This window comes from Harmonia axyridis, chromosome 2, assembly GCF_914767665.1.
Source record: "Harmonia axyridis chromosome 2, icHarAxyr1.1, whole genome shotgun sequence".
In the NCBI taxonomy this organism is placed as follows: domain Eukaryota; kingdom Metazoa; phylum Arthropoda; class Insecta; order Coleoptera; family Coccinellidae; genus Harmonia; species Harmonia axyridis.
In genome coordinates, this window is record NC_059502.1 from 58,624,030 (window position 1) to 58,649,134 (window position 25,105).

The 25,105-nt window shown below is 34.4% G+C and overlaps 1 protein-coding gene and 1 long non-coding RNA gene across 3 annotated transcripts; both read left to right on the top strand.

Annotated features, from left to right (window-relative positions):
• The first annotated feature begins 7,648 nt into the window (after positions 1 to 7,648).
• Positions 7,649 to 10,966, top strand: LOC123673520. The gene is made up of 2 exons (XR_006746489.1): positions 7,649 to 7,779; positions 10,554 to 10,966. It is a non-coding gene; the product is annotated as an uncharacterized LOC123673520 (long non-coding RNA).
• A 9,926-nt stretch (positions 10,967 to 20,892) lies between these two features.
• Positions 20,893 to 23,259, top strand: LOC123672477 (protein sneaky). Of its 2 annotated transcripts, XM_045606581.1 has the most exons (2): positions 20,893 to 22,575; positions 22,632 to 22,911. In XM_045606581.1, exons 1-2 carry the CDS (start codon positions 21,030 to 21,032, stop codon positions 22,760 to 22,762), a joined length of 1,677 nt encoding a protein of 558 aa, XP_045462537.1. In that variant the 5' UTR covers positions 20,893 to 21,029; the 3' UTR covers positions 22,763 to 22,911. The 2 variants fall into 2 exon arrangements, with proteins under 2 accessions (XP_045462537.1, XP_045462536.1); XM_045606580.1 differs by having other exon boundaries at positions 20,898 to 23,259.
• The last annotated feature ends 1,846 nt before the right edge of the window (positions 23,260 to 25,105 follow it).

Genomic DNA, 25,105 nt, shown 5'->3' on the forward strand with positions numbered 1-25,105 from the left:
TACATGTTCAAATTTTCTAATCCCGAAGATAAATCTTAAACAGTTGTTCTGTACCCGTTGAATTCGACCAAGAGAGTCCTGGTCCAAGCAAAAGCTATACACAGGGGAGCAGTAATTGAACTTCGATAATACCAGACTCTCACACAGAAGTTTTTTAGTATAGATAGGTAAATACGATCTATGCGGATATAAGATTCTTAACGCTCCATAAGCTCTACCAACCGTATTCTCTACATGCTCGCGAAACCTCAGCGACTCATCCATAATCAACCCCAAATTACGTGCACTATCAACGAAAGTAACAACATCATTCGCAACCACGATTTTGAGATTATCCTTAACGAGTTGTCTATTGTTTTTGGAGCCAAATGCAAGAGCAAATGATTTTTTTGCATTTAAAGACAGGCCATGTCTCCTAGCAATGTCCCATAACCGATGTAAATCCTCATTGATTCGGATGGTTGCATTATTTCGCTCATCAATGAAGAAATCGATGAAGAGCTGAAAGTCGTCGGCATACATATGCACCCTGTAGTGATGAATGAACTTCACAAATTGACTGGTATATAAAATGAAGAGCAGGGGTCCAAAAACCGAACCCTGAGGGACTCCACCTGATATACTTTTAGCTTTAGATATTTTAATACCCAATTTAACAATTTGCGAACGACCAATCAGATAAGACTCGAAGAGATCCTGTAATATTCAGAAACGAATATTATTCACAAGGAATAATATCTTTCTGCAGATAGTAAAGTGTGAGTAGAGAAAAATGACATTCAAGTTTTCAGATCTAAATTTCACGTGGGATGTCATGGCGTCGCTAGTGACGTCAAAACGTAGTAGCGAACCAAGGTTTATAGATAACCCAAGTTGTTTCGTAACTTAGGTTAAAGAGTGTGGTTAACGCGTCATTCGACAGCCATATCGCAATTGGCCAAGGTCTATAGATTAGACGTTGCCTCGTAACTTCAACCAATCAGCGTCAACCATTCGTGACGTACCCGGTAGCCCCATTCAGGTTGAAAGTTACGAGGCTACCTGTCTTATCTATAGTAGGGCTGGGAATCATGAATAAATGATTTGAATATTCGAATATTCATTGAATAATTATTCGAATAATTGCATTTTGCATTATTCGAATAATCATGAATATTCGCTGTATAGTCTAATATTCAGTGAATAGTTCAATGACTACTTTTCTATTCATGAATAATCAGTGAATAGTCGAGTATTCACTGAATAGTTGAATAATCAATGACTACTTTTCTATTCATGAATAATCAGTGAATAGTCGAGTATTCACTGAATAGTTGAATAATCAATGACTTCTTTTCTATTCATGAAACTATTCACTGATTATTCAGTGAATAGTTTTCTATTCAGTGAGTAGTTGGATATTTATGAAGTTACGAATGAAAGTTTGAATGATCACTTGACTCACTATTCGAAAATGTAACATTGCCTACCTATTCCGTATGAATTGCTATTTCTAGACATTACTCTATTTCAGTGGTCAAATATTGTTTTATTCTGAATTGCGAATCGACGAATCTTTATATTCTTTCAAATCGAAGGTCTTAAAATGTACACACATCGACTGGAGTAACATCCTTCCCTAACAAAACTGAATCAGAAAACAAAATTTTTTGGAAATTTCGTATAATTGATCACGAAGTGTAATCTTGAAGAATTGAATGTCCTCAAAATCCTCTTGATCATTCTTTTTGTACCTGTAGACCTGTAAAGGATCTATGTAGATTGTATTGTCCCAGCAAAGGTTTTACTTCGTCTATTTAAGGATCTATTGTATTTTGTACGTTGTCATGTGATAAAAAAATCTCTGTATTTACCAAACGACAATCTGATTATAAAAATAGGACAATTTTTTCGGTAAAACCAGAGTACTCCCGACTTTTCCAAGAATAACGAATGTTTTTACATTTTTTGGCTAGATCTCAACGAAGATCTAGTCCAATCATCGGTGGCTAGGTTTTTTGAGTAGAATATTCGAATAAGTATTAACTGAATAATCATTGAATATTTTTTAATATTTATTGAATAAACAGTTATGATATCATAAGAGCATAGAAAATATTCGATTATACACCGAGTCACGAGAGCGCAACTCGACTGTTGTTTCGCGAAATACGTCGAGTGAAGAGGTTCGTATGATTAAAATATAAATTAAATTTTTAATTTCTTATTTATTAATCGAACTATAATCGTAGCGCTGCCTTTTGCAAAATTCAATTACATTTCACTGAGCTTGACTTTTATTTTTTCGCGAACATCCAATTACGTAACTGTGGAAATGATCGCAATCTGGCGAGAGGCAATACACCAAAACGATTATATCACGTTGCCAAGGGTATATCCACTCATCAAAACGCTCGGATTTTATTGGTTCATCAAAACATGAGTTTAATCACTGAATATTGACTGAATATTCATTGAATAATCACTGAATAATCATTGAATAATCATTGAATAATCATTGAATAATCATTGAATATTCATTGAAAAATCACTGAGTAATCAATGAATACTCGATGAATATTCAACGAATAGTTGAATATTCATGACTACTCATGAATAATCAAGCATGAATATTTGTTTGAATGAATTATTCGAATAAATTTATGGATGAATATTCGAATACAAAAAGGCGAAACAGTTCCAGCCCTAATCTATAGCATAGTATAAGGAATTATACTATGTCTATAGACCTTGGTTTGGTAGCAGACCATCATGCGGCCATAGTAGGTATAAGGTGTACTATGATGCGGCCAAACGAAACAAAAACACTGTACGCTGTAGAGTGACATAATGTAGACGTTAAGACGTTGGGTATAACCTATAATAGATCTGTCAGAAAACAGAACCAGCTTTTGTTTACTTTTCTACTACTGAATCAACTGAATGACGTCAATCGCTCTGATTGGTGACAATTAATAAGCAAATAAATGCGTGTTTCGTATTCCAAGACTCAAGTTTTATCAAATTATTACAATAATTTCTATTACATATTGTCATCCTGCCAATTGCACAGTATAAAGTGACTTTATGTTGGTATAAGCCCTGGTGCATATTAGCACGCAGCCCAATGCTAGATACTGCAATCGTGTAGTAAAAAACTCACACAGTGTGTTCGCAAATTGGGAGATCAGTTTCGCTATTCTTTGTATTGAGGCCCAGGGGTTGTAAATCAATAATTTCAGGTTTATGACCTGAAGCAGGTCTCCTATATGGATGTGATTCAATTTGTTTACTTGCGTTCTTGTGTTAAAATGTTGAAATACCTCGATTCGCTTTTTGCATTAGAATCTGATTCAAACGCCTGTAATGAATGTGAATGATAATTCGCAATAACTACAGGCTCATTCAAAGGATATTCAACAAATTCCCGTTTCTATATCAGTAGAGTGAACGCAAACGAAGTCGTTGTCACCCCTCACATTTATTAGGCATTAATTCCTTCATCCTGGCCTAAGATAAACACCCCAAGGTGGTTGGCACTGTCGATATCCCACGATAAAACAACTAGGTTCCAATTTCAAGAGATTTGTACAGGATGTCAAAGCAATAAAAATTTAGTCGTAAAAACTCTAGGGAGGATTAAATGGCCCAAAACTTAGAACATAAAAATCTGTTCTATTCGGAGGGACCACCAACGGTGCGTTCGAAATGGTTCCTAATTTTAGGCGGTGCTAACGGTACAACCCCATGTCAATAGTACATAACATGGGGTGGAACCAATAATCTAGGTACATAAGGACAATCACTCTGATTGGACGAAAGGAAAAAGAAGATAGACGCTTAGAAAAATTTGGTAGAAGGAGGGTGACGATTATTCAACTATAAAAACAATAGTTTTCAATTCGGTAGACAGTTAGGGTTCAAGTGGAAGTTCGGGTTCGGTTCGGAAGTTGGGACCAAAAGGGGAATTCGGCCCTGAGTTCAAGTTCGATTCTAAGTTGAATAAAGTTCAAGTCGGTTTTCGGGAACGGTTTCAGGAAAGGTACAAATAGGGAATTTGTTGAAAGGTTTATTTGAACAGTTTGGAAGTGATTGTGATATCCAGGGTAAGGATATTTTATTTAATTCTATATATATTGTTGTTTGATTTTTCTCCTTATAAAAGATTTACCAAAATAGTCCAAGATTGTCGAGTGATTATTATTTTTCTTATTTACTTTTAAGGTGTTTGCCATAGGCTAGTAATGTGCAAATTTTATTGACTGTATTTTCTCATTCATTATTCCAATAAATTATTAAACTTTGTTATTCAAGAATACTTGGTCTCATTCAGTGAAACACCTCCTAGAAAAAGATCAAATATAAGACTTATCCTAGGGCATAAGCCGGACGCACGAAAGGTTCTTTCATAAAAGAGAAATTGTGTTAATTTCAAAATAACTGTACTGGCCGGAACTATAGAAAGCCGCTCTTCTAATAAGTTCCTTTTTTAAACATTAACACCCAACTACAGGCCAGTTTATTACACGCCGAACTAGAAACCTCATTATTATATCTATGCAGATAAAAAATATTCGAATAGTGAGTAGGTACCTCAAAAAAATAAATAGGTACTTATGGAGAATATTCTTTCCAAAAAGATGATGAACGATTCATGAACTATGATAAAAAAATATCATCCTATATATGTTCCTTGATTTTTCTCCTCAAGTTTTGATTTACTCTGTATTCACTCTTTCGTATTGTGAAAAATATATAAATATGTTGAATTTAATACTTTTCTTATTATTGATCTTCATTAAATGAACTCATAAATTCCTTTCTAATTTTACCACTATTTCAATCAGAAAAGTATTTAAGCGTTTTATCATGAGAACTAGAATTTAGTCAATTGATCTATTTCAAGTATGATTTCACTCCGGAAATACTTAGGTGTAGAATAATTCAATATAAATCCGAGAGAGGTTGAGGGTCTTCCATTTTTTCAATTTCCATGGAATTTAAACTTTGGTGAGTCATGCAGAGTCCCTACGAAACTATTTTGCAACAAGCAAAATCTGACAACAAATATTTTGATTCCTTGTTTAATACATTTAAATTTATTGATGTAGTCATGGAAGACTAAATTATTTCATGAATTCTAAGAGTTTCCGATATTTCGAAAAGCTGAAATTCGTATGAGACTATCTACAACCCAAACAGGACTCCCTTAACAAATTTCAATTAAATTGACTGAGAATTACTTTATGGCTATTACAAGGATTTGCAGAGATACAGAATGACGCACAGATACTTTCTGTGAATCAGGAAGTTTGATCATTCATGTTCTCAATACAAATATTCATAAAAATGTAAAACAGTTAGTGGAAGGATTTCAATAAAAATTCTTCTGTTTTATTGAAGTTTTTGTGCTAAATATGTATTGAAAAAAATATAAAGATCTAATTTAAATACTTATACAGGGAGTTCTTAAATTCATGCGACAAAATTCAGGAGGTGAATGCTCTTATAAAATTAAGATGGGTCATTTCTATAACAAAATTTGCTCAGCCCAACCCTTTCTGAGATATCACCCTTATTCAAAAGAAGTGTGACAATATAAGAAATAAACCTCAAATCTTTGAACGTGTACGCCAAAATTCATGACACGTATACTACGTTCGTGTATTTTGGCTGAAAGTGGTCATTTCCAGCATTTATTATGAATCCTTCCACATTTTATGTCTTTACAATTTTCCACTCAATTCATTAAAAAAATTATAAAATATGGTTTTTGTCTTCAGCTATTGGTTTTAAAAAAAAGTACAGGAATAAAAAAAATTATAAACAAAACTGGGATTTTAATTTATAATTTCATTTTATGAAACTTCTTCTCGAAAGAAATTTTGATATGAAATAAAGTAAGGGTTGCTGATTTCACCCCCGTACAATGTAACAAGAAAATTGAAGAATACCCGTGGTTAGTCCTTTACGAGTGCACGATTTCAAGTTTCTAGCTCTACTGAAATTTCAGAAAAAAAATAAAGACTGAATTTTAGTCACAACCTTTTAAGAGTGATATCTCGGAAAGGGGTGGGTTGAGGAAATTTTGTTATAGGAATGACCCATCTTAATTTCATACGAGAGTTCACCTCCTGAATTTTATCGCATGGATTTAGGAACACCCTGTATATCTATATATACCTAAATTGAATGAACAGTTCAATTCAACATGAGACTATGTGCTTGTATCTTATAAGAGACGAAAAAAATTTGCATTTCTCTATTTGAAAATTCTAGTATCGCGTTCTAAATATAACTTAATAATAATTCAAATATGTCGTGAAAAAACAGAGATGGATTGTCTCAACCAATTTCTCTTCCATTTATATTTTAGTTACCGTAATTATATTTCTCATCGACGGCTATAGAAAAAACATTTTTATCGGCTAGCAACTTCAATTTGCCCTCGCATGGTCTCTGTGCTTCTTCCACAAGTGTCATGTATGTAGAATCCACCGATCACCAATACCAAATGTCGCCCTAAGCGTCAATTTGCGCGTCCTTACTATTCCTACTGGTATTCACATACTTCGTTCGGTATATGTTACACCGTTCGCACCATTCACACCGTAAGCTCTCGAACTGCTCGGCAAATCACACTGTCTGCACTGTTCTTCGTTCGGTAAATGTTAACCAGAGATACCGGTGATCAACCTTTCACTCCATCTATATTGGCGGAGAAAATGACGCGAACTATGGACCATAGAATACAATAAATAATGATATTAACATAAAAATCAAGAAACGAAAGTACGCCAAATTCTGTGGGAATGAAATTTTTGATTTCGAGATTATCCTCATCTTTTTCAAGCTCAATTGAAATTATCTCCCTGAGTCGACCGAGCCTAAGTCTGACAATATTAATATTAATGTCAAGTGAAGGAACAATGACATTGTTTTTTTTCTTTTCACAAAACACATTCATATATTCTTCGATATCAGCTCCGTCATGCACGCTTCTCTTGCACCATGGTCACGTGATGTATTAACAGTTCACACCTTACACCTCTCACTCTGCACCGGTGTGGATTTGTTGAACACAGTAACAGAACACAAAAACTATACCATTGCTCGCATAACAGCTACATTCGACTCGAAAGCATCCAATCGGCATATGTTCTACGCATTCCAAAGTCTTATGGCCTTTGTTCTTGTATCATCTGAACCTTATAAGGATGGAGATGCAAAATATGCCAAAGCGTGCCATTAGAGAGGCCCCAAATATTGTGCGCGCCAAAGAATGGAACAATTTTGATATTTATCAACACTTTCACTTATAAAAAAACTCAAGCAGAATAACGAACAAAATCATCCAATAATTCCGTAACAACATATACAACAGCAGAGTTGAGATTTCACAAGTACACATGAAATGATAATTTTCAGTTTGAAGTGTTCAGCGCGTCTACAGAATCATAAAAATTCAAAACATAAATTCCAACAGAAAAAATTGAAAAGCACTTTTTTAAGTTCGGACCTTTCTAACACCCGTTCATTCATTGCACCTGAGGAGACCGCAACTTTATATTGGTTATATAAGTAGTTTTAATTACTCGATGAAGTTATTATTTAATTGCATCATAATGCCAGCTATATTGAGCACCATATAAACAATATTGATTTATAATTGAACTGAAGTCGGAAAGGCATTTGATGGTACCATAAAGGTTATAACTGTTCACTTCTAATTATTGAATCGGATATTTTCATTATTTGCATTTTGGAGAACTACTGAGAATCGCGAATTTTGATTTCAGTGTGAGTATTAGATATCATTTAATTTTTTTCTTAAAGATTGGTAAGTTTCCAATCAGAAAGACAAACTAATTTTTGTTAAACAACCGCTTTTCATCTGAAGCCTGTAATGAATCGTAATCTATATAGGTATTTAGCCAGTGCTTCAATTTACGATGCCTTTTGGGAATATTTCATTACAAAATACTGTACAGTGCATCCCATTTTGGGCGAGACAGCCAGGTTTCTCGCTTGTTATTTGAGATAGAGCTTTGCGGTTTTCACGTTCCTGTCCTACTTTTTCGTGAAACTCAAGTTGGTCTAATCAGATTTTGCATAACTGTTTCCGTTCAAGAGATACAGGGTGATTTTGGAAATTGATACTTTTTGGACCCCCCCTTTATCTCCGAAGTTATTAGAAATAATGCTTAGGTAAAAACTACGTCTGAATCAGAATTCTGCGTAGAATCCAGTGGCGTACTCAAAATTTTTTTTCCGGGTATGGTTTTGAAGATTCAACACAAACCTATATTTTTTCAAATGGAACACCATGTATATCATTACTTCTATGAATTCGTTATTTTTTTCCCTTCAAAATGATGTTTGATACTATGTAGGTAGGATGTTCAAAAATGTTAAAAAAACACTAAAACATCAAATAATGATGATTTTTTGTTAATGGGCCATGAATTTCCTATGTTTCAATAAGAGGATTATTACTTTTGATTTTTAAAAGTAGTGGTCATTGATGATACAAACATCCTTGTTGCTAATATGGCTACTCTGCATTTGGGAGCATTGTTTTATCAAGTAGGCATTAGAGGGAAAAAAATCCATCTGATCTAGCTGTCATCGCTATGTATTATTGTTATTATTATTGATTCTTCTTTTATATGGGAAATCCATTGCCCATTAACAAAAAATCGTCATTATTTGATGTTTTAATGTTTTTTTTACATTTTTGAACATCCTACCTACATAGTATCATACATCATTTTGAAGGGAAAAAAATAACGAATTCAACGAAATAATGATATACATGGTGTTCCATTAAAAAAAATATAGGTTTGTGTTGAATCTTCAAAACCATATCCCGAAAAAAAATTTTGAGTATGCCACTGGATTCTACGCAGAATTCTGATTCAGACGTAGTTTTTTCCTCAGCATTATTTCTAATAACTTCGGAGATAAAGGAGGGGTCCGAAAAGTATCAATTTCCAAAATCACCCTGTATCTCTTGAACGGAAACAGTTATGCAAAATCTGATTAGACCAACTTGAGTTTCACGAAAAAGTGGGACAGGAACGTGAAAACCGCAAGGCTCTATCTTAAATAACAAGCGAGAAACCTGGCTGTCTCACCCAAAATGGGTGAGACCAAGCAGTGAGATCGTGCCACAATATGCACCCGCTTTGAATTTTGAATAAGTAGTCTAGAAAATAGTATTTTATATTTTACTAGATGCCCGCCCCGGCTTCGCACATTCTGTCAGCTAACTCAAAATACATCCTTCGAAAAGCCAGATTATACTCTATGATTGTTCGCTCGGTCGGAGCGATTTTTCGTAGGATTTTTTCGAAGAAATTTTGTTGTATAAACCTTCTCGAGAAAGTAATGAACATAACAAAAAAAAAATAATTATTCCATTTGGTGCAGTCATTTGAACGAGATTCCCTTACATAATATCCATAGATCGTGCTGCCAGGGGTCTCTGTTGACTTGGGAGTGCCGTAACACCATAAAGCAACTGTCTAGAGGCAATAAAGTGACTCTACTATGGGTACCAGAGCACTGAGGGGTTGAAGAAAATGAAAAAGCTGATGAACTTGCATAAAGTGCATCAAGGTTAACACCTGCAGGACCTGAGCCTTTCTGTGGACTAGGAAAAGACCAATATAAAGCTGCGGTCCAGCTATGGGAGTTGAACAACAGTATAACACACTAGACTTGTTTAGCGATGAAGCGCACTTCTGGTTGAATGGCTACGTCAACAAACAAAACTGCCGCATTTAGAGTGAAGCTAATCCTCCAGTGTATGTCGAAACACCATTACATCCAGAAAAACTGACTGTTTGGTGCGATGATGGCCACAACGTTACAGTCAATGGTGATCGGTATAGAGCCATGATTACTAACTTTTTCATTCCTGAATTGAACAACCATGATGTCCAGGAGCTGTGGTTCCAACAAGACGGCGTAACATGTCACACAGCTCGTGCCACAATCGATTTATTGAAAGACACGTTTGGTGACCGCCTAATTTCACAATTTGGACCAGTGAATTGGCCTCCAAGATCTTGTGATTTAACACCGCTAGACTACTTTCTGTGGGGCTATGTAAAGTCATTGGTCTTTGCGGATAAGCCACAAACCCTTGACCATTTGGAAGACAACATTCGCCGTGTTATTGCCGATATACGGCCACAAATGTTGGAAAAAGTCATCGAAAATTCGACGTCCAGATTGGACTACATCCGAGCCAGCCGTGGCGATTATATGCCAGAAATCATATTCAAAATGTAATGCCACAAGATTATCTTGTGGATAAATTGAATTCATGTCAATCGAATAATCCATCGTTGTTTTATTGCAATTTAAAGTTCTATAGCTCTAAAAAAACACCCTTTAGATGTGTTACCTACCGCTTTATTCTTTGTCTATGCATTTTGACTCATCCTTTCACTATTCTTCTTCCTATTCACTGATTTATTCTTTCCTAAATAATAATAATAATAATAATAATAAGATAATTCTTTTCAACGATTCATTATTATTAACATCGAACCGTTTCCTTTCAGATGCTTCTTGTTTTCAACCTGTTTTTTGTAGTCATTATTTCCTCAGTCAATGCTAACCGAGATGATATATACATAAATGCAGTCGACGATCATCATTCACATGATCACGAACACACTGTTTGGAAGATCAACCCGAAGTTCAGCAAAGATGATCGAGGTAATACTTTTCTAGCCCTCGATTTGATGAAAGAATTTGGGGATAATGCAGTCAGCCTCCAAATTAAAAAGGTTCTTTTTGGGCCAGATAAAGAAGGAATGATGAAGATATCTGGTGCTTTCGATTGGAATATATGAGTCCTATATGCGAGTCAATAACTTTTCGAATTGTATAAATTGATTCAGAAATATAAATTGATAATTAATTGTATAGAAAATAATATTTAAGAATTTATATTAAAACTATTGAGCTATGTCATTTTCATTTATTAATCCAAGAATTTCGAATCGATTTATTTGGAAAGGTCAGAAATGCACAGTTTTCAGTGATCTTTCGTGGATATGATCCTGAGCATATACACTGCGCAAAAAAAATTAACGCACATTATGGAAATCTCAAATTTATTCTACAACTGATGGTGTTCTCAATGATAATTATTTTTATCAGAATTATGCATGCATATGTTATCCACTTTCAACGTTTTTCTTGAATACAGATGTTTTTTCCCAGCAGGAATAAAAGAAGAAGAGATTATCAGATTTTGAAAGTATTGGCTCCATTCTGAAATCAGTTGTTCTCGATCAATTCTAGTGATCAATAGTTTTTCTTTCGTTTGATTTTCTACACTCGATCGCAATGCAACGCGAAACACGCAATTTGACCCAAGAGGAATGTGCCAAAGCGGTAGTTTTGCGAGAAGAAGGGTGGACATACACAAGAATTGCAGAAAGGTTTAGAGTTTCCCATACAAGTGTGTCCAGAATGTTGCAGCGATTCAGGGAGACAGGTATGAATGTCCGAAGACCAGGACAGGGTAGACCACGGGTAACAAATGCCATTCAAGAACGTTACTTGAGAGTTTCTTCGTTGAGACAACGGTTTGCAACCGCTCGCCTCCTTCAAATTCAGCTTGAGCAAACTCATGGGGTGCAAATTAGCACTCAGAAAATAAGAAATCGCCTCGGAGAATATGATTTAAGGCCTAGTGTCGCGGCAAGAGGCCCAGCTCTTACCCCAGCCCATCGAAGGGCGCATGGATTTTGGAGCATATCCATTGGAAAGAGGCTGATTGGGAAGAGTTCTCTTCACAGATGAGTCTAGATTCTGCCTCTACCATTGTAATCAACGTTCCCTTGTATACAGACGTCCACATGAAAGATATGCTCTGTGCAATTTCCTGAACAATACTGGTTTCGGGGGAGGATCGATTATGGTATCAGTTTTCACGGCCCCATAATCTGGTTTGCATAAGTACTGAGTGAAAAATGTGTTTCCTCGCTGAAGAAGATTCGATGCGAAAAATCGTCATCCAAACGTTGTTGATCAAGCATTCAATGGACATATGTTCTACGCATTCCAAGGTCATATGGCTTTAGTTCTTGTATCAACTTATAAGGATGGAGATGCAAATCCATATGCAAAATACGCCATAGCGTGTCATAAGAGAGGCACAACTATTGTGCGCGCCAAAGAATGGAACAATTTTGATATTCATCAACACTTTCACTTATAAAAAAACTCAAGCAGAATACGAACAAAATCATCCAATAATTCCGTAACAACCTATACAACAGAGTTGAGATTTCACAAGTACACATAAAATGATAATTTTCAGTTTGAAGTGTTAAGCGAGTCTACAGAATCATAAAAATTCAAAGCATAGATGAATTGAAAAGCACTTATTTTAAGTTTGGACCTTTTCAACACTCATTCATTCATTGCACCTCAGGAGACCACATGACTCTATATAGGTTATATAAGTAGTTTTTATTACTGGATGAAGTTATTATTTAATTGCATCATAATGATCGCTATATTGAGCACCATATAAACAATATTGGTTTATAATTGAACTAGTCGAAAATGCATTTGACCATAATGGTTATAACTGTTCACTTCTAATTATTGAATCGAAGATTTCCATTATTTGCATTCTGGATTGAAATTCGCGAATTTTGATTTCAGTGTGAGTATTTTCATTTAATTTCTTTCTTGAAGGTTGGTAAGTTTCCAATCAGAAAGAGAAACAAATTTCCTTTAAACCACCCATCTTATTCATGTTGAAGCTCTAATAAATTTCGATATTATAAATAAATGAATAAATAAATATATGTTTATTCCCAAATAAATCATAAATTAATACGTTCTGTCCTAAAAGTCCAGGAATGGATCATTCCATTTGTTTATCAAGTGTGTTTACGGTTTTTATAATGGGTGAAAATATCGAGCAAAAAATCGGTCTTAATCCCTCCTTCCTCAAGTTCGTGCGTTAGTCTTCTTAGGTTTCAAAATATTAAAGAAATATTGTGACAAAAATTGGGAACAAAATCTTATCATAACTTTCGACTTTCAAATTAGAACCCTATTTTTTATGATTGCGCTGGATTTTACGGCGAAAAATGAGGGTAGGGTTCAAACATGATTATACTCCCAAATTCAATAATTCCATTTCTCAGCCGATTTCAATGACATTTTTTATATAGTATATTGGATTGTAAATAAAATAATCTAGCCTTCCATGACTACACCTATAAATGTAAATAGGTTTAACTAGATATTATGATATTTTTTGCCAGATTTTGTTTCAATTACAATAATTCAAAATTGAAAACCTTCAACCTCTCTCGGATTTTATTTAATTATTGTACACCTAATTATGTTCCAAGTGAAATCATACTCAAAACATTCAGATATAGCTTTCAGTTCGGCATCTGAATTAGATTGAGGTGTACAGAGTGGACACTTTTTCAATGGGATTGTATTGGTAACTTTTAAACCATAAGAGTTAGAAGGTCGGTCAAATGGAGAAAAAGTTGCATGCATAGAAGAATTATCAAGCAGTTCAAACAAATCGAGATTATCAGGGCCGGTTATTGAGATATCATAAGAAAAGTAAATTTTGTCATTTTGATTTTTCTTTTTTTCCCCAATTTATTTCAAATATTATCAAAAAATGTTACAGGAATTTTTTTATTCGACAATAAATTATCCTAAATTTGACGTAATCAGATTTCGTATCCAACGTTTCGTACTCTCTGGGCCACCCTCAACCTCATTTTTTCAATACGCACCTGCATATTTTATGACACTTTTCGAAATAACTAATGCTGAATTCAACGATATATCATACAATGTCATCCAATGTTGATTTTCAGGTGATTTTGACCCATATCCAAGTTTTTTTGGATCGGATCTGTATTACATTTTGGTACAATTAGTTTAATTAACAAAAAGAAATACATTTCGATAAGAAAATCAACTTACCCATCTTGAACTAAATGGAACATATCAGAATCAAAGCAAGAAACCAGTAATAACTACTTACATATTTCAATTCATAATAATTTGACGAAAGTATCATTTAATGAAAGAAAAATCAAACGATAATTCGAAAGTAAATGAAAATTAATGAAGTAAGTGTTCGAAATGTCCACCATTTGGTAAAATGCACTTCACGGTTCTGGAACCCATACTTCTTATACATTTGCTTGTTTCGTCTCCTTCCAATATATTCTCAATTTCTCGCGAGGAATCACTATTGTTGGATTTGTCATTTGTTCCATTGAAACAAATTACTGAATAGAACTTTATTTTGATATCATTTCCTGTAATTGGGTATACCTGTTGGAAATAAAGGCTTATTATTATTATTACGATATAATTTTTGCAAGACTTGGTATTGAAATTTAAAATCATTTTATTCGCGTCTCTTGACTATTTTATTAACAGTAGTTTTTGATAAATTCCATTCACTGGTCACAGTTCTCAATTTTTTTCTGGGTTCAATTGAATTTGGTTCAGAACATTGATATCGTTGATAGACTTGTTTTTTTTTACATACACACCAATTTGGATAACAGTCAAAATCACCTGAAAATCAAAATTGAATGACATTGTATGATATATCGTTGAATTCAGCGTTAAAAGTTTTTTCTAAAAGTGTCATAAAATATGCAGGTCCGTATTGAAAAAAATTGGGTTGAGGGTGGCCACGAGAGTACGAAACCTTGGATAGGAAATCTGATTACGTCAAATTGAGGATAATTTACTCTCGAATAAAAAATTCCTGTAACATTTTTTGATAATATTTGAAATAAAGTGGCAAAAAAAGAAAAATTAAAATGACAAAATTTACTTTTCTTATGATATCTCAATAACCGGCTCTGATAATCTCGATTTTTTTGGACTGCTTGACAATGCTTCTATGCATGCAACTTTTTCTTCATTTGACCGACCTTCTAACTCTTATAGTTTAAAAGTTACTAATACAATCCCATTAAAAAATTGGCCACTCTGTATAAGACGAATCGAGGTATTCTAACATTTTTAAACAAGAGCACAAGTGAACTAATTGATTCAAAACAACTTCGTATTTATCTAGCTGCACATAAAGTTTCCACGCACATGTAAAACCCGCCACTCACCAGGTTCCTGATTTCGAGCATTCGGAGCATCTTCCAGTCGAGCAGTCAAGTTAAGTCTTTGATTTACAGTCGGGCGGCCGAGTCCCCAGCTGAAAAAAAAACAGCTGTGTTTTGTCTCTTCACAGCTTGAGAACAAGCGAAATGATCAGCTCACAGTCTTGGTAGAATGATGAGCTGAGTCGGCTTTGGAGTGATGGCGATTGACTGGGCCGAAACCGCTGGGTGTGTCGGTACCCTAAGCCTTCAACCTTTGCCTATGTATTTTGAATAATCCCTTCATTATTCTTCTTACTATTCATTTTTTCCACAATAATTTGATACCTTAAATTGAGTATTTCATTTTATTTGATGATAATTCTTTCCAATGATTTAGAATTTTTAACTTCGAACCTTTTTCTTTCAGATGATTCTCGTTGTTTACTTCCTTATAGTAGCCACAATTTTCTCAGTCAATGCTTACGAACCAGGTGAGTTTGTGACTAGGTCGTATGATATAGAATAGAATAGAATAGAGTTTATTCAAATATTACATTGATTGTTTAAACTCTAGGAAAAACTGTGAGTTATTTATAATAGCTGTTTACAGTTGTTTAAAATAAATTTCACTCTAACTAAAACAAATTTATAAAATACTAAAATAAAAATCTTGTTCTGTCCCAGCTTCCTTTCCTCGTCACGCCGTTGTATATATTTCGTCTTCATCGGGTTCACAGTCACGTTCGGGAATATCTGTCACAATCGGGATATTTTCATTTTTCTTAATTCATATTTAATTTTTTTTTTATTATTATAGTTATTCTTTATGTTGAATTTATTATTCTATGTATCATAGATCTATCTTCTGAAGTCAACCAGTTCTTTATTTCCTTCTTGAATTTCTTTATGTTTCTTAGTTCTCTTATTTCCGTAAGTACGTTTGGGTACAATCTAGAAGCTAGGTATGTGCAACTTCTCTGTCCTATTCTTTTTTCTGCCCTCTGTCTTTTATAGTTGACGTTTCTTGTTCTGGTCAGGTAGTTGTGTTCTTTGATGACTAATTTTATCTTCTTCTGTTTGATATTTATTATAATTTTATTGGCATAGATTTGCCTTATATCCAATGCTTTTGATAATTCGTAGATCTGTCTACTAGGGAATGTGAACTTCTTTCCATACATTATTTTTAAAATATGTTTTTGCAAGACATCTATGCTTCTTTTATGACAATCCAAGACACCTCTCCATCCTATGATTCCATATGAGAGTTGTGATTGTACTAGTGCGTCATAAAGTATTTGGAGATGTCTTGTGGATTGGATATCTTTTCATATTAATCTGAATCTGTATGCAATTCCTCTTAGCTTTCTAGTCAAATAATGCATATGTTGATCCCACTTCAAATGTTGGTCTATATATGGTACTTCTCTTGTTGGTCTATTTATGTACTTCTCTCATGCCCAACTGCTTGTATAACTGTAATGCTATTTATGTATATTGAATCTCACAGGACCATGTCCTTGATTCAAATCTAATTATAATAATAATAATAATAATATAAACACCAAGATATTTCGTTGCATTAGTATTTACTATTTCCAACCTATCGTCGACTCGAAGGGTGCCCAAATTTGGAAGTCCAACTTTATTAGATGAAAAGGTTAGATATTGGGTCTTCTGTTGGTTTAAGGTGAGTTTACTTTGTTCGAACCATTTCTTTAGCATCCTCAGATCTTTTATTGCTTTCTGTTTCAGATTTTCCCAAGATATATCTTCGTACATTACAATCATATCGTCGGCAAAACTTATAATTTCTCCAGCAGATTTTTGTTGAAATATATCATTTAGATAAATCAGGAAAAAGAGAGGCCCGAGTACTGTTCCTTGCGGAACTCCATATTTAGGTATCTTTGTTCTACTAAATTTCCCATTTATTTTTGTAATCTGTTTTTTGCCTGAAAGAAAACTGCGGAATAAGGTGTTTATTTTTCCTCTAAAGCCATGATTTGAGAGTTTTTCTAATAATTTTTGATGGTCAACAGTATCGAAAGCCTTCGCCAGATCTATCACAACAGCTAGATTTGGAGTATTTTTATCTATGTTTTCACATAATTTTTCAGTCACTAATTTTATAGCATCTTCTGTTGAAATGCCCTGGCGAAACCCAAATTGACCGTTGGAAAGTATATTGTACTTATTCATAAAAGCAACCATTCGAACTTTAATTAACTTTTCAAATATTTTAGCTACATTGGATATAAGAGTAACTGGTCTGTAATTGTTAACTTGTGTTTTATCTCCGCCTTTATGTAATGGTTTTATTATCCCTATTTTCAAAATGTCAGGAAAACACGCTTTTTCAAAAAAATTGTTAACCAAATAGGCGATAGATTCTGATATCTCATGTTTCACTTGTTTCAAAACTTCCGAGCGAATTCCATCATGTCCAGTAGATTTTCTGGATTTGAGACTACCTATAATTTTTTCTATTTCTTCTGAATCTGTGGGAAATAAAAAAAAGATTCTTGTAAATGAATTTTTTCTTCTTTGAATTCTGCTGGTTCCGTTATTTCGTTGGCGTATCTCTCTCCAATACCGCTAAAATAGTCATTAAATATATCGCTTATTTCTTGTTCATCTTCAACTATCCTATTTTCTTTTGTCCTTATGCATGTAATTTGTGTTTCCTTTTTCGAGGAATTTTGCACGTTCCTCCACAAGGCTACAGTTTCGTTCTGGTTATCCTCGACACATTTCTCGAAATATTCTTGCTTAGCTCTCAATATTGTTTTACGTAATTGTTTTTTCATTTCCGAATATTTTATTTTAAGTTCTTCATTATTAGGATTCTTTTTGAGTTTGGCATACATATTTTGTTTTTCATTTATTGTTTTTAATATTTTCGGCGTAATCCATTCTTTTTTAATCTTCTCTTTATTTTTTATACGAATTTTGGTTGTATTCGTTTCTATTAAGTTTTTCAATATATTCAAGAAGTATTCAGTTCCAGGCGACATGTATCCTTCAGACGAACACAATGTTTGGCAGATCAACCCGAAGATCAGCAAAGATGTTCGAGGTAATACTTTAGTAGCTCTCAAATTGATGGAACAATTTGGGGGCAATGCAGCCAAATTGCAATTTAAAAAAGTTCTTGATGGACCAGATAAATATGGATTGATGAAGGTGTCTGGTGCTTTCGATGTGAACGTATGACTCCTATACGCAAATCAATAACTTTTCGAATTGTTATGTATTAATTGATTCAGAATTATAAATTCATATTCAATTGTATAAAGAATAATATTTAAGATTTTATGTTTGAACAATGTAATTAATTAATCCAAAAATCGATTTATTTCAAAAGTCAGAATTATACTTTACTCTGCTTACTTAAGGTACATAAATATATCCTGTTAGAAAACGATGTATCCACTGAAGAAAAACGCTAAGAACTGCAATACATTTTATCAAGAATTGGAAATAATCTCTAATAGAGTGGCCTCTGCTGTTACCAAATAACTGGTGTTTTTTTTCGAGGTATATAACTTTAAGTTGGCATTACTGTTCAAGATGGCGACCGATTTAACAGCTGTCAAGTGATTTATACTCAGTTTGGTTTGGCAATTCAACATGAATAGACTCATGCCTGAACAACGCTTGCAAATATGGCAATTTTATTTAGAAAATAATGGTTCTGTGCAGAATACGTATCGCGAACTACGTCCATTAGTGATGAAGCGCACTTCTGGTTGAATGGCTACGTCAACAAACAAAACTGCCGCATTTGGAGTGAAGCTAATCCTCAAGTGTATGTCGAAACACCGTTACATCCAGAAAAACTGACTGTTTGGTGCGCTTTATGGGCTGGTGGAATCATTGGTCCGTACTTTGAACGATGATGGCCAGAACGTTACAGTCAATGGTGATCGCTATAGAGCCATGATTACTGACTTTTTCATTCCTGAATTGAACGACCATGATGTCCAGGAGCTGTCGTTCCAACAAGACGGCGCAACATGTCACACAGCTCGTGCCACAATCGATTTATTGAAAGAAACGTTTGGTGACCGCCTAATATCACGTTTTGGACCTGTGAATTGGCCTCCAAGATCTTGTGATTTAACACCGCTAGACTACTTTCTGTGGGGCTATGTAAAGTCATTAGTCTATGCGGATAAGCCACAAACCCTTTACCATTTGGAAGACAACATTCGCCGTGTTATTGCCGATATACGGCCACAAATGTTGGAAAAAGTCATCGAAAATTGGACGTCCAGATTGGACTACATCCGAGCCAGCCGTGGCAGTCATATGCCAGAAATCATATTTAAAATGTAATGCCACAAGATTATCTTGCGGATAAATAAAAATCATGTCAATCGAATAATCCATGGTTGTTTTATTGCAATTTAAAGTTCTATAGCTCTAAAAGAAACACCCTTTATAATAGTGCTCCGGGTGTTGTTATTTGAATCCCTGAAAGAGCAGCTTTTCGTTGGTCTGGGAGATAAATAATTAGAGGAATTCACAAGGCTCTAATGTCGATTCGGCCCGTCACTCCAATGCAAGAGTCTTGTTTGGTTGGTTCTCTTTCTTGGCGGATTATTGATTCCAGGTAAAGTCAAACTGATTGTTATATCATACATAATGAAGCAAAGATAAAAATCAATCACAAATTTCTGTCAGTTAGTTCAGAAGCCAAGGATTTTTTGATGCTCCCAACTGTATCAACTAAACCAACACTAATCAAAAACACAACAAAACAAAATTTTTTTTACCACTTTGAAATTGAGAAAAAAAATTTATTGAAAAAAATAATAGTATATTATAAAACAAGTTGCAGAATGGGCTCCTATTCCAACACGAATACGAAATTCGAAAACGAGCGACGAAGGAGCGAGTTTTCGAACGCATGAGTGTTGGAATTGCCTTCTGCAACGAGTATTAGACGATATTTTCTCGATTTTATGAAATATTGTCGAACTTAAATGAAAAATTCAGATCATATATCCTAGTGACTTTTGTATTGTATCTTGGCATTTGGTGTGACTGTTGCGAAAATTGACAGATTACGGAATTTGAATATGAATCGTACGTTTCGAATTTTAAAATAATTTACAATTTCGAAATCGATTTAACACTACCAGAATTATGAGAAATTTCGAATAATGTTGCAAATCATTTCCCTATATCCAAATTATAGTATATTGACAATTATTGACGTTTGTTGAAATTTGATAGGATTGGAAGTCAGTATAGACAACCACAAAACGAAAAATATAATTGAAAACGATGCTGTAATGAGTTCATTACAGCATTGTTTTTAGAACTGTAATTAACTCATTTCGATACTGAAATAGAGAAATAAATTTTATATATTTTTCTCTGAACCTACTTGAGAGAGGGAATTATTTTCAAGTAAAGATATAATTGTTTTGGATCTATTTTAGAAAATATTCCAAATTCATATTCAGGAGATCCAAATTAGTACATACCCATTCACGAGAAAATGGTGAAAAATTAAAAATATGGGGTTTTTTTACTTGGTAAGTAATGAAGAAACTAGTTAAGCCGCCAATACAGACAATGTTTTTCGAGTAAACATATATTCTACATCTATACAGAAAAAATTCAACTCTGTATATGTTTAGAAGTATTGAATGAACACACCCTCCTTTTTGCCGAATGATATCGAAGGAAATTCAATTTTTCCAATAACTCTGAAATCATTGAGACAATAAAGCAGAAATCTATTACTTGGTTTTATATTTGTGTCCTTATAAGACTGTAAAATAATGGTTTAAAGTTCGATGCAAAATCTCATGGAAAAATGTCTTCCGTCTTATGTTAACCTTTTCAGCACTTACAGTGTAAATCAAAATGACATTTCATTTGTAAATTTTGATATATCTAATCATGAATTTATTCAAAATATTATTCACGACACGAAAAAGCAGATATAAGAAAACCAAGACTTTTTTTGGATTCGTTTATGGCTTGCTATTGGGTTTGGGCTTTTATTACCTTATTTTGACCGACTTGAACTTCGTACCCTCCAGTGCAATCATATGTGGAATTGTGATAAGCTTAATGTTGGCCTTTGGAATTGCATTATCTTCCCAAATTCGTTGCATTATTTTTCTATCCCTTCCAGTATTTGCTGGGGAAAGTGGAAAAGGTGTACAGTACGCTTTGATACTATTCATGGTTATTGCAGGTCCTCTAGAAAATTTGACCAATAATGGCAAAGAAGTGGTCAGAGTTTTCGCTTGTTCGGCATCATTAACTTTTAATTTAACAAAAACAAGGTTTGAGCTGATGTTCAAACCTTTCACTCAAGCTTTGTTCGGCATGAAAACTGAAGTGAATGAAGTAAAAGATACCTTAAGAAACGTGAAAGACTTATCTGCTCCTATCACTGGTGAAATAGAAGGTGACAAAGAAATGAAAAAGCTCAAAGAGAACAATGATTATCTCGATTCTCTACAAGGAGACACGAAAAGAACTGCAGATATAGATCATAAATATTTAACTAAAGGTGAGCAGATAGAAGCGGCCAAATATGAACAGAAATATCTGGAAAAAGTGGAATTACGATGCAACCAACAGTTTTCAACAGCTGCATTGAGATGCAGAAATATGTTTCAATCGACTTACGATAAGTGCTACGATGCAGTCACTTGGGCAGCTGCGTGGCTCCTTTGTTGGCCGATGAAATTAGATTTTGTGTGTAATATTGCTCAAGCTTTAGGTGGAAGTAGTCGATGTGACCCTTCAAGTGAAATAGATCCTGGATTGGGAGAAGGTTACGAGTATCTGAAGAAATCCAGAGTTTCTCTCACTCATAACTTCAAGAATGTCAAATTACAATACAAATTGTCAAAAGTACGCCACTTGATCAATCTGCAGGATTCTGCAGACACTGCCAAAGCAATTCAACATGATGTTGATGAGAAAAAGAAAATAATAGAGAAGATATTCATATCGATGAAGAGAATTTTAGCATTTGCTCTTCTCTACATCATTGTGAAAAGTCAGAATTATCATGACGAATACCTACGCAACATCGAGTACGATAATGTTTACATAACGAAATATTTTCGTAAAATTGATGCTAGGAGAAAAACTTCTGGAAAAACAGTATTGTTTCCTTTGAAAAAATTCGAGAGGACCAAAATTGTCGATTTGTGGAGTAGAAGATACTTGAAAAGTGAGAAAAAACACTTGATGATGCAATTATTCATTTTGATACTAGAAATAATATTCATTTCGACATTCATTTTGATAGATCGTTTATTTTATGAAGCCTTAAATTTAGTTAGAAGACATGCTAAAATTCAGTACACACAAGTTGGACATCATGACTTGCTGCTAGAAATCAAAGGCACAGGTATGATAGCTTCATTATTGAGATCTATTGTGAAAGGATTCAACATCAAGAAAAGAATAAAAATCACTCGAAGTAATGAAATGTGCCTTCCAAGTCCAACATTGATGAACAACATATATTTCTTACAGATTTATGGCATATTTTTCCTAATGGGGGTTATGATTTTTTTGGAAATATATACCAACAGATTAAAATCCTTCATATGTGGATTCATTTACAGAAAACGACAGAAGCGAAGAATACTCTATCTCTACAATGAGACAACTCGGAGAAGAATAGGATTTTTGCGTTACATGAAATCAAAAATCATCAAAAAAGTCCGAGAACGAAGGTTGAATGAAGATCTTAATGTTTGCGTTGTTGCCAGGGTGCGTTACCCGAAGTTATTCGGTTTTTTGAAGATTTTTGGAATGGCGAGAAGAAATTGTACAATTTGCGAAGAACCTGAAAGACTTTTTGATTCGCCAGGAAAATATTTTGTTTGTAGAAATTTCGATTGTCATTTACTCTATTGTGCAGAATGTTGGCTTGATATTGGCGAAGAATGCTTAGCGTGTAGTACAATAGAAGCAGAAAGCAGTAATCCAGAAGACGAATCTGGGTACGAAGATTGATGTTAACTGAAATAACTGAATTCGTATTCAATGAAACGAAAATCAACATTAGGTTTCAGTATAATTTCCCTCATTCTACAATAGAAGATGTCATATTGTAATTATCATTATAGGATTTCACAAATATACTGTTTTGAATAATTATGAATGTAATAAAGGGTTTTCACGTATAAAACAGACCTGAATAAATCCACACGTCCCTTTGAAGTGGATACCGCGATCCGCTAAATACCGGGGTTTATTTCAAAGTATTGTTAGGCAATATTGTCACTGGTTCTAAGGGAATTTCTGTAAACTTGGACATCCCTTGTATAATAGAAATATTCTGGCTTCCTCCAAGGTCTATAGATTACACTATAGACCTTGGGCTTCCTCCAAGTAATTTTGGATATACTATACCAACTCATACAAATCCAAGGAGGCAGTCGATACTGTTAACAAAGCCGACGTCATTCTTAGGAGCCTTGACTGTTACTTCGCGAGTATCCAGGACTGACGTTCCCATATGAGTAGTTCTTAGGCCAGTCAATCCCCACACCATGTGTTTAGCTGCTTCTACCTCCTTTCCAAAGATCCTGTAAATCTCACCTGATGACTTATCCATATAATACAAAAGATATTTGTACTGGTAGTCATGGGCGCCCGCAGGAGGGGGCCAGGGGGGGCCATGGCCCCCCCTGAGATTTTGATTACCTCATTTTTCAGCACAACACCCTCAATATTACTTTCTCAATCCAAAGGGCAAGGAAAAAAGGAAAGTAATGGATTCACAACAATTTTCCGGTTTTCAATGGAATTACTATACATATAAACATAATATACTATACACATATCCATAATCGGCAGAGGTATTTTTTGAATTGAAAACTTTTTTAGGCGCGTTGAGCACTTGTTGGGTGAAGAAAAATCGTGGAACCGAAAGTAATCCATGCGTGTCAATTTTTTTTTAAAATACATCTTATATATTCTCTCCTATTGTCTTTAATAGATGAAGGTAAGAAAAAGAGTATTGGAGAAAATAGAAAAAAAATTTACAGATTATAAAAACAATAGTTTTTTGCGGAACTCAAGATAGGCCTATACGAGAGAGCAACAAGAACTCTGGAAATTTTAGTGAACTTTTGAAATTCAGAGTAGACGCTGGAGATGAAGATTTAGAGATCCATACACAGACATGATGAATGTTTTTCTGGAGTCTTCGATACGAGCATAACTGATCATAAGAGTACTATGTTGGGAATTCCTTGTAAAAATACTGAAGAGAGGACACATCGGGGTGGCACTAGAACTTGCATAAAATATGGATCGGTGAGAGAGAGCCTCAGAATGCATGATTGGTCATTTTACTATAGTTTAGATACTGCTGATAAACAGGCCTACTATCTGACTGAGACACTCAGTCGTGTGATCGCACAGAGCACGATAACTATGAAAATTCGGAAGAGCGAGAATAAAAGGAAGAAATGGATAACAGCAGGACTGGTTAAATCGATAAGTAAGAAAAACGCACTACATAGGGAGTACAAAGAAGATCCACAGAACAACTGGAAGAAACAAAGATACCTGGATTATAGATCGCTCATAAATAAACTAATAAAAATTGCCAAGCGGGACTTCTATCAAGATGAAATAAAGAATAGTCGAAACAGCTCGAAACAACTATGGGAAACTGTAAAGGGTATGAACACGCCGGAGAGGAGATTGCCTATGAAGGATGTTTTGTGTGAAGATGGTACAAGAATAAAGGATGATATACTCAAAGCTGACTTGTTCAATAGGTTCTTTGCGAATATTGGCCGACAGTATGCAGAGAAAATAAAAAAACCACCAACTGAAATTCCAGAAAAAATTCGCAGCGGGAACTCATTTTTTTTGACACCGGTGGATGACGAGGAAATAATCATTATAATAAATTCCCTGAAGAGTAAGAAATCCGTAGGCATAGATGGTATACAAGCAGAAGACCTGAAAGAAGTAGCACGGGAGAT

Bases quoted from the DNA above. Each gene is read 5' to 3' on its own strand.
- LOC123672477 (XM_045606580.1), top strand. From the start codon at position 21,030: ATGAATTTATTCAAAATATTATTCACGACACGAAAAAGCAGATATAAG.